Genomic DNA, 10,625 nt, shown 5'->3' on the forward strand with positions numbered 1-10,625 from the left:
CTGTAGCCAGCCATTTTTTGACTTTTTAATAATAGCCATTCTAACTGGTTTAAGAGAGTATCTTATTGTGGTTATATTTTGCATTCCTCTGATGATTAGTGATGTTGAGCATATTTTGTGTGTGTTTGTTGGCCACTTGTATGTCTTCTTTAAAAACTGACTTCTAATCTTGAGACCTATTATTAATTTCATTTGTCTATCACTGGACAATTTCCCATTCCTCTCAGTGACTATCCTAGAGGATCAGTGTATTTGAGAAATATTTAGAAATTGACAGGACAGGATGATTGATTAAAAGAGGGGAGCAAGGGAATTTGGAATAATTCCAGGGTTTCTGGTTTGGGAGATCAGATGAACAAGTGCATAAGCCTGGGATGGTGGTGGAGGATTGGAAAGACATGCCAGATGCTACCTGCACACTTTCGGTAATATCCTGTGTGATGAGATATGAAATGGTCCATAGAATAAAAACCGGAAAAACACGCCAAGGTTAGGTTCATTCTAAGAGTCTAAAAATTTTTAGTTTTTTTCAAGAAAAAAACCAGAACAACATTATAAATGGTGTTTTTGAAGGACCTTTCACTACCTTTTTAGACTGTGCTTGTGATTTTCAGGCAAGCTAAATGTCTGATGAAGACTGCTCTTCTTGGTTATGTGTCTGACCTACTAATTCCTGCCCATGCTTCAAACTCAGTTCAGAAATCACTGATGGGGCCGGGTGCGCTGGCTCATGCCTGTAATCCCAGCACTTTGTGAGGCCGAGGCGGCCGGATCACGAGGTCAGGACATCAAGACCGTCCTGGCTAACAGGGTGAAACCCCGTCTCTACTAAAAAATACAAAAAATTAGCCGGGCATGGTTGCAGGTGCCTGTAGTCCCAGCTACTCGGGAGGCTGAGGCAGGAGAATGGCCTGAACCCGGGAGGCGGAGCTTGCAGGGAGGCGGAAGTTGCAGTGAGTCGAGATAGCGCCATTGCACTTCAACCTGGGCGACAGAGGGAGATCAAAAAAAGAAAGAAATCACTGATGGAACCATCCACTGCCTGCCTGCCTGTAATCACAGCTGACAGCTGAGTTAGGTTTTCCTGTCCCTATTATTTACCAGTTTGTATTGAAATGCTTTCATGGGCTGTGTTTCCAGATTATGAGTTCTGTGGAATCAGGAAGTATGTCTCTGTATTGTATTCTTTGGCATTTTTGTATAGTAAAGGGACTCAAGTAATGTTTGAATGACAGTGAAGGATACAACCTCATTCCTTGCCTGCTTTGATAAATTTTAGTAATAAATTCCCAAAACTATCATGATGATTAAAAAGTAACCGTAACCTCATATATTAACTTTATTCAAATAGCACTTACAGGAAATATAAAGTAGAAAAATATTTCTGCCCACTTTACCTATGGAGACATGATAAACATGCAAAAAAAAAATCTAGAAATTAAGCAAAAAAAAGTACAATAATTTAACTGAAAGCAACAAGGGCAAAACTGTCCTCTTTTGTAGTTTATGGTACCTTAGAGTAGTGCTCATTAAATTTTGTTTGCTTGATACATTCTGAGGAATATGAGATATCAGAGTTACTAGTAGGGGATGAGTGCTATAAGGCTGGTATGTGAGGGTATTGGGAGAAGTAGGGTTAATTAGGGGCAGATCTTGAATTCTGGCGAAGAAACTGGTATATAACCCATAAAGATATAGTCACTATACGTTATCAAATAGGAGAATGACACAAAGGAGAAATGACTGTGTAAATTCCTGATACATAGTAACAGTTGTGAGCTTCAGTTTAATGAAGTATTTGTAATAAGAACATTTGGCCAGGCACCACGGCTCATGCCTGTAATCCCAGCACTTTGGGAGGCTGAGGGAGGCAGATCACCTGAGGTCAGAGTTTGAGACCAGCCTGGCCAACATGGTGAGACCCCCGTCTCTATGAAAATACAAAAATTAGCCGGATGTGGTGGTGCACACCTCTAATGCCAGCTACTGAAGAGGCTGAGACACAAGAATCGCTTGAACCCAAGAGACGGAGGTTGCAGTGAGCTGAGATCATGCCCTGCACTCTAGCCTGGGTGCCAGAGCAAGACTGTCTCAAAAAAAAAAAAAAAAGATTTCATTAAACTAAAGGTCATCAATGTTACTACGTTTATAATGTAAATCTCCAAGATACAACACATTTTTGTTGTATTGCTCTATGAAGAGGATTACTTATTTTTAAAAGAAGTTCCGCATTAAAATTTATCCATATTTAAAACATTGGTGTAGGTGTCTCAAAGTAAGAGAAACTAATTCTCTAAAATGTACAAGACACTATGCTTTTTGAAAATAAATTTGCAAGTGATAACTTGATACCTACAATGAAGCTAAGGCCAAATTAAAGTATATGGACAGACATCATAAACATCCTCAGATAGATTATCAAGCTATAAGTAGTATGTTACATTTTACTGGGTATTTTTATTTGGGAAAAAAGTGCCCAAACAGCTGCATGTATTTTTAATCTCTCTCATAACTCTGAGAATCAGCATGTTGGCATGGCTGTATATAGTAGTCAGTCATCCCTTACCCTCTGGGGATATATTCCATGCTTTATGAAATGGATCCTCATACCACATCCTTTTTAATACAGGCTCGTTGCAACATAATTCCTGGATTTTCAAAATCCAGCAAACACGGATACCTCTGCTACTCTGTTTTGGCCTTCATAGCTGCTTCCTCTCTCAGACGAGCTTTCTTTTCTAAGTTCAAGCTTGTTAAAGTCTTGGAATATATCCCCAGATGCCTGAAACTGTGGATAGTACCCAACCCTGCATATACTGTTTTTCGTATACATACATACCTGTGATACCGTTTATTTTATAAATTAGGCACAGCACAATGCACTTTGAGGCAATTATTAAATAAGAGTTACCTGAACACTAGCACTGATTCCACAACAGCTGATCTGATAACAGAGACGGCTAGCACATATGGTGTGAATACACCAGACAGAGGGATGATTCACATCCCAGGTGGATGGAATGGATTGGCAAGAGATTTCATCATGCTACACTGAATGGTATGCAATCTAAAACTTATGCATTGTTATAGGAATTTTCCATTTAATATTTTCAGACCTCAGGTAACTGAAACCACAGAAAGCAAAGCCGTGAATAAGAGGGGACTACTGTAATGACTTGTCATCCATGAATAATTAAGAAGCATGTGAGAATCTATGTTTAAAATAGAAACCTGTATTCATACCTAAATATGAAACAACTCGATATCCCAAGGTCAAACTGTAAATGAGATATACATGAGGTGCAAATACTTCTCTTTTAACAATAATAATACATGAGATTTTTGTAATTGAGAAATTTAGCTTCTCAGGTGGTAGGAAAACAGCCAGTTGAGAATTCTAAGGCATGAAGCTAAGAGGGTGACTTGTGTTGACCCCAAGCAACTCCATGATGCTGGGATTTTTAAGTCCTTAGAAATTCCTGGCTGGACCTTGTCAGGATGTTTAAAAAACTGTTCTCCTAAAAGCCTCCATTTGGCAGCATGTTCAAAGATTATAGAATGTGGTCTGGCTGCTTCTCAGGGCTTGCTCTATTAGGGAGCAGCCTCCCCACCAAATACACCAAGGCATTTGAGAAGGCTGGCCCTCCAAGCTGCACCTGGACCATATACTCAACTGGCCTTCCTTATCTCTACAAAATGAGTTCGCCTGTGGAGAGGTTACTTTGGTAATGGGAAGAGAAGTAAGATACGGTACCTGCTTCTCTGAAGAGTTGGTATTCAAGTTGAAATAAATTGTTTCATTTTTGTCCAAAAGGCTGAGAGGCTACACTTTACTTGGATCAAAACAATAAAACACAGACAGTCATTATTTAAGAAAATTTATTTCTACTTCTACAGCAGAAATACAGAAATAGTACAGGTTTGGGCAAACCATGCTTTATGAAATGGATCCTCATACCACATCCTTTTTAATACAGGCTCGTTGCAACATAATTCTTGGATTTTCAAAATCCAGCCAACACGGATACCTCTGCTACTCTGTTTTGGCCTTCATAGCTGCTTCCTCTTTCAGACGAGCTTTCTTTTCTAAGTTCAAGCGTGTTAAAGTCTCGTTTCTTTGGGCAGCCTAAAGCAAAAGAGATTTGAACAGGTGATTTGTATGCTGGTCAGGGGAGGGTATCTTTACCTTGCATTGACGACAGCAGGTTAACAGGGCAGTAGAGGCATGGAGTCCTCTGCTGTTTGGACACTGGGCGTGGCAGTCTCCTCCATGTGCTTCAACTTCCTCCTACGCTTCAACTTCCTCCTACTTATCCATTCAAGCATAAGTAAGAAGTGCCACACCTCTCCTTTTTCTTCCCTTCTGGCCCCTTTCTTTCAATCTTTATCCTCTCCTTTTCTCTTATACTTTCTTCTCATTCCACCCCACTTCTCTTTTATACTAAATACCTTCTCATTGCCATTTCTATCCCATTTTTCTTCTTTCACTTTTCTTTGTTGCTACCATTTCTCCTTCCCCAACTTATCTGCATACTCAGACCCTTCTAGTTCCTCACTTCTCTTTTACCAAAAACATTCAGCTTTGGAAATTCCAGACTTTACCAAAATACTACCATTGACAATTTCCACGAGTATCTGTACTACAATTCCATCCTTTGAGTGGGGGAGGCAACCGTCCTCTTCCCTCGTTTCCCTCCATGTAAATGGTCAGATTTCTATGAAGCTTAACATACAGGCCAGTTTCAAAACTTTTATACCAAATAAGTGAAACTAGTACCCTAAGCTGATATTTCCTCCTATTTGCATAATTTCATATGTAAAAGAATTGGGTAAATGGAGGGGGAGGAGAAAGGAAAGTTGACGGTGAGAGCAAAATACACAATGGCTAATTTTTCTCTTCCAAATCACATTAAGTTAAAAAGTTCTCCATTCCAGTAGCATTTATGGAAATGGAAATTCCACAAAACTAAAATGTTACAATTTCATGGTAAAGAACAGGAGAAGAACTCTCTGCAGTACACAGCATATAGCCCTGGATGATGCTAGAAGTGATTCCAGGTGAATAATTTACTTCTGGAATATTTAAACTCAGCTAGTACAATTGAGTATACAAAAGCAATGCAAATTTCTCAGAATCCTAGAAGTTTACAGTCCTGTCCACATGTTTCTGCTGGTTTTAACCTGAGAACTATGCATGAGAGGTCAAAGAGGGAGACAAGAAAAAATGAAGTGGGGGAGAACAGAGTTTTCAAGAGAACTTCACCCAGCTCAGCACATCTGCCCCTTTGTACTCCCATGAGGTCAGCCTAAAATGGTCAGTATTTCCATTTAACTACAAGACTGAAGACAGCCAAAAGTACATTTCCTTTTACTCTGGAATTACTGAGGATAAGAAAGTTAAGAGTGCGTATGTAGAAGAACATTTTTAGTATCTTAAAGTAGTTGTAAGACATCTCTTTCCACATGGAAGCTGTGATATACAGAATCATACATGGTATTAAAAGAAGAATTTGACCAAAGCTGCTGAATATAAAAATAACTATAGCTTAATAGCAAGATAGTATAGTATGAGGTTTGGTATCCTGCAAACTTAGGTCTAAATTTTTATCTTGCCACTTGTTAGCTATGTGAGTTTGGGAAAACTATTTACCTCTTAGGGTTATGGGGGTGATTAAGTGAGCTTAACAGTGCCTGTTACATAATAAGCACTCAATAAATGGGAGCAATTTTCCTATTACCTGAATTGGGTCTAGGTTCACACTGTGGCTCGTCATTAGGGACATGTGTGGCCTTGGGCAAGTTACTAAGGCTTTCTAAGCTATAGTTTTCCTCATCTACAAATGAGGCCCTAATAATACTTATCTTACAGTGTTTTTGTGAGGTTCAGACGAGATATCAGCTAGAAAAGTACCTGGAATAAAGTGAGTGTTCAATTAGTGATACCTATTATCATAATCTGTGCTAAAGATTTCTGGACTTGCATTCCTATGTACTGCTTAGGAGCTATGGTCCTTAGACATATGGCCCTGTCTGGCTGAGCTTCAAATAAAGAACCCTGCTAGGAAAGCTCACCATGATGAAGGCAGTTATGGTGAGGGTAAATACACCTGGGTACCAAGAGCACTCTGGAAATATGCAATGGGTTATTAAATATGCCAGTGTCATATTTCTTAATTTACATTATGACATCTGTCATCAGAAACACTTTTTAAATTTACATTACACAAAATGAACTTAGTCCTCCTTAACCACGCCAAAGTTAGGATTTGCTATTTATCCCCAAGGATGACATTCCAGGCTGGTTCCCAATATGTCTTATTTTTTTGCTTATCTTTTCTCATGTAATGTAGAAAGTAGCCTCCTCTTCTCAGAGCGTAAATACAAGGGTCAATCCTTTATTTATTCTAGGTTTTTAGTGGAGAACATACACACTGGAATAGAGAAAAACCCCTTCTCACCCTCTTGCCCTCGATAATCATGGCGATGCATCCTATCACTGTCAGGGCAATCATGAGATAGCTGATCTTCACGCGGATCTTGTTCTTTGCAGCATCAAGCATCTCCAACCTAGTAATACAATGAGATCATGAGAGAAAGTTATTAACTTTTCCCTTTCAGAAGTTGTGCAGGATAAAAAGCTGTGTATAAATTCAAAATATTGTAGTGTCTATAAATATATATAGGGAGACCTAGAGATCTCATAGGACTTTGGGGAGGATAAGGCATTTTTAATAACCCATTTATATATAAAATACAAGATAGCACACAATTAAGTACAAAAGTAAGAATAAAAAGTGAAGTCATAAACAAAGCAAAAAAAAAAAAAAAAAAACATGGGCAAGGCATATTAATCTATACTTGCTATGGTGGACCCCAATTTCAGCTCTCAGGTTTCCAACCAGCCTATAAATGCTGAAAGTGAAACAGGTAGCCATTTCTCCCTGAGGTTCTTAAGAAGATATTATGTGATCTAATCATCGTCTGAAAACATCTTGACAACAGATACTACAATAAGCTTCATATGTTTCAACACAAAGCACAATTCAGAAAGATCAAACATTGGAGAAAGTTAACCAATGTGCTCCATATACCCAGCTTTTTTCTCTCTGTCTTGAACCCCGAATAGATTTGAGAGTATCTAAAATAGGAGGAAGGTCCTTTAAGCAATGCTCCTTAATATTTATGTTTTTAAACTAATGTCTTGCTAAAATTGAGTGACAGTGAACTTGATATTGTGGTCTTTGGCAGGTGCCAAAGTGCAGCTTTTCTAACCTATCCACTGAATACAGACCCATGTGCCTTAAAAAAAAGTTGATGGTTGGTTCGTCATTCTTGTGTGAAACCTAAGAGGCTTAACATAGAAGAGTAAAGAGAAGGCCAATCTACCTTGGTGATTTTGCAAGCAGGCGGTGAGTCACGGTTCTATTTTTAATTTACTTTATTTAAAGAGATGGGGTCTCACCATGTTGCCCAGGCTGGACTCAAAATCTTAGACTCAAGCAATCCTCCTCCCTCAGCCTCCTGAGCAGCCAGGGCTATAGGCATGCATTGCCACACCTGGTGGTCACGATTCTGTTACCTCGGTGTCTGGCAGAACCTCAAGGTAGGGGATGTGGAGCCCTTATGGGGCCCAAGATTAACTTCTGGCCTTCTCAGTAGATGTGTAAATAGGAAGTGATTATCTCTAGATGATGGGATTGAAGTGCTTTCTTTCCCCTGAGATATTTAACATATATTACTTTTAAAATGGGAGAGGATTACTTTAAAAATGCTTGGAAGGAGGCAAAGGATCTGGGATGTTGCAGGTGGAAGGAGGAGGATGAAAGCATGTACAATGTGATGTAGGAGCTGGGACCTGTGAAGCAGCACGTGGACGGGGTTCTCCAGGCATTTAAGCTGGGCCTGCAGGCTGGCAGGAACCCAATACAACTGCTAAGGACCGTCAAATGGGTCAGTTAGGAGCACCTGAGATTCCACTAACCACAAACTGACTTCCCATGTTGATGGTATTTTATGGGATTTGAAGTGCCATGATCCTCATGAAAAATAATCCATCCCATAGGGAGTAACAGGAACGAGCAAGTTAAGCAGTGCCTGTTCAGAACTACTAGAACAAGGATAAATGGCTGCCCAGGCCCAGAAAAGACCCTTCCAGAGTGATTCATGAGGCAGTATTTTGGGCCTGAGGGGATCTTGGAACCCACTATTAGGCAGACTGAGGAAGGTGTTCTACAACAAAGCCTATACAGCATCTGTTACGGCCATGGGTGAATACCAGCTTATTTTCTGTTGGTATAGGAAGAATGAGGGTGTAGGCAAGAACCTGATGTCATGGTTATTTCCAGTATTCTCTTATTACCCAGAAGAATACATGACTTGAGCTAAGAAAAACCAGGGCTTTCCTGCTGAAATAATTCTAGTTAAAGTAATGTGCTATCAATTTGACTGGCAGAAGCAGAAAAGCTCTATTAAAGTTGTTGTAAACAGAAACTAAATACTACATATTTCCCTGGGAAAGAAATCCTGAATGAGCTCAGATCTTTTTCAGTCATGACTTCAAACCAGAGACCAGAAGATCCAGGAATAGTTTCTTGCTGACAGGGAACTTCCAGGAGCTTTGTCCAAAGTCCCTGTCCCTGAATAGGATGATGCTTCACGGGAGATGACATCTATTTCTCAGAATCTCTTTTTAGCCAAGGTGCCAGCCAGTCAGGGTCTTTAACATGAGGCTAGGGCACTGGTTCTCAACCAGGGGAGATTCCCACCCCCCTGGTGCCCCTTGGACATTTGGCAGTGTCTGGAGAAATTTCTGGTTGTCAGCGCTGAGGCAATGCTATGGGCATCGAGAGGGCAGAAGCCAGGGATGCTGCCAAACATCTTCCAACAAATAGGGCACCCCCCGCCACAAAGCATCATCAAGCCCCAAATATCAATAGTACAGAGTTGAGAAACTGAGTTGGAGGAACCTGCACTCATTATCTACAAACTCTGAAAAATTTCCAAGATCCCAGCCAAGATCCCTTCCCTTAGGTTTAAGGAAGTTGGTGACAGGAAGCACTCTTTCCTCAATTCCAGAGTGTTGCAATTAAATACTTTTATGTCTAAGGTTGAGTACTTAAATGGATTTGGGGGACTATAGTCATTGTCAGTGGTACTTAATTTATATACCTAGATTAAAAACAAACTTTAAAAAAAGTCACACTTCTGTAGCCAGGGGATGAAATCAAATAATCGATTGATTTCAGAGTACCTGACAGTTCTTCACTAGTCACTATGTAACATACCAATGATAAGACACAGGTTTTCTAGCATTGTTTATATTCCAAGTACTTACCAAAGATAAAACATTTGGAAAAGTGAAAACTGTTTTCAAATTTGGTTGAAAAGTTTTAAACAGTTGGAACTCAGAGGCATTGTTTTTCCCTTACATTAGTGAGAAATGAAAGCTGCTTGTAATACTAAATTCAGCACTCACGAGACAGTCTCTGGGATTTCATCTTCCTTTTTGAAGCGACCTGACCATATCAGCATCTTTTTCTGCCAATCCGTAGGTTTGTGTAAAGGCACTCTGTGGCTGTAAGTGCCTATGAGAAAAACCAAACAAGGAATCTTACGTGTTTGAGATTATAACTCTCAAATTTAATAACAGAAAAATGGTATTAGTGCTTTTTAACTAGTCACTAAACAGAAACACTGAGAAACTTCAAGTTAATTAGAGCTTTATTTGAATGGAATTTCTTAGGATGCTTCATTTTCCAAATAAGATTATAAAATCTCATGAGGTAAAATAAAAGCATTATTTCCCAATATAAGCCTCATCCATTGAAAACTGAAAGAACATCAAGAACAAAAATATGAAGTAAGGATGAACAAGGAGGGAACAGTGAGGAGCTTGTCTGACTTCAGTAGACTAAGAAACAGTTTGTAAGGTACAATCAGATTTTACCAGAGCTTGAATGTCAGGCTAAGGGGTTTAGAGTTGATTGGGAACTACTGTACATTTTGAAACACGGAAGAAACTAATGTTTTAGGAAGGCTTACTATCTGTACAATGGATGGAGAGAGAAAAGGGGAACAGGGTAGAGTGGGCAAAAAGTCTAAATGGGAGACTGTAATACAAGGGTGAGGGGATATAGTCTGAACCAGAGTTGCAGCAGTAGGAAGAGAGATGAAGTCAGTCTGAGGATGACTGAAAGCATGTGGAGACTGCTTAAGACAACGAGGAAGGAGTCACGAGAACATCAAACTTGGATTACTAAGACAACAGCAGTATTGTAACTAAAAGAAGACGGGAAAAGACCCAGCTGAGGAAGGAAAGAGCATGAATACTACTTAAAAGATTTGTTGAGTCTGAAGGGAATATATGCCATCTGAGTCATTTCATTAATAAGTCAGGACTAGAGATAAAAATTAGTGCAAAGGGAGAGCCAGTGAGGGTAATAAGGAGAAGGTCCTACTTATATTTTACCTAACACATAGTATCTTAATTTGGTTCATCTTTGGAGTTCTTTAAAACATAATTTCTGGACTACTATTTACTTTGGTGCATCCATTCTCCTAGAGAAAGCTCCAGTCTGGGCCGGGCGCTGTAGCTCAAGCCTGTAATCCCAGCACTTTGGGAGGCC

At 39.6% G+C, this 10,625-nt stretch overlaps 1 protein-coding gene across 1 annotated transcript in view; it reads right to left on the reverse strand.

The window, feature by feature from the left end:
* Positions 1–3,862: 3,862 nt before the first annotated feature.
* The window catches only part of FAM162A (family with sequence similarity 162, member A), a 26,331-nt gene continuing 19,568 nt past the window's right edge, over positions 3,863–10,625 (reverse strand). The window contains exons 3-5 of the mRNA XM_011950813.1: positions 9,476–9,584; positions 6,459–6,567; positions 3,863–4,126 (exon numbers count right to left, since the gene is read on the reverse strand). Coding sequence (XP_011806203.1) covers positions 4,034–4,126; positions 6,459–6,567; positions 9,476–9,584 — 311 coding nt within the window. The 3' untranslated portion in view covers positions 3,863–4,033. The remainder of the gene's footprint in view (positions 4,127–6,458; positions 6,568–9,475; positions 9,585–10,625) is intronic.

The sequence above is a fragment of the Colobus angolensis genome, unplaced genomic scaffold (genome assembly GCF_000951035.1).
Source record: "Colobus angolensis palliatus isolate OR3802 unplaced genomic scaffold, Cang.pa_1.0 Scaffold31, whole genome shotgun sequence".
In the NCBI taxonomy this organism is placed as follows: Eukaryota; Metazoa; Chordata; class Mammalia; order Primates; family Cercopithecidae; genus Colobus; species Colobus angolensis.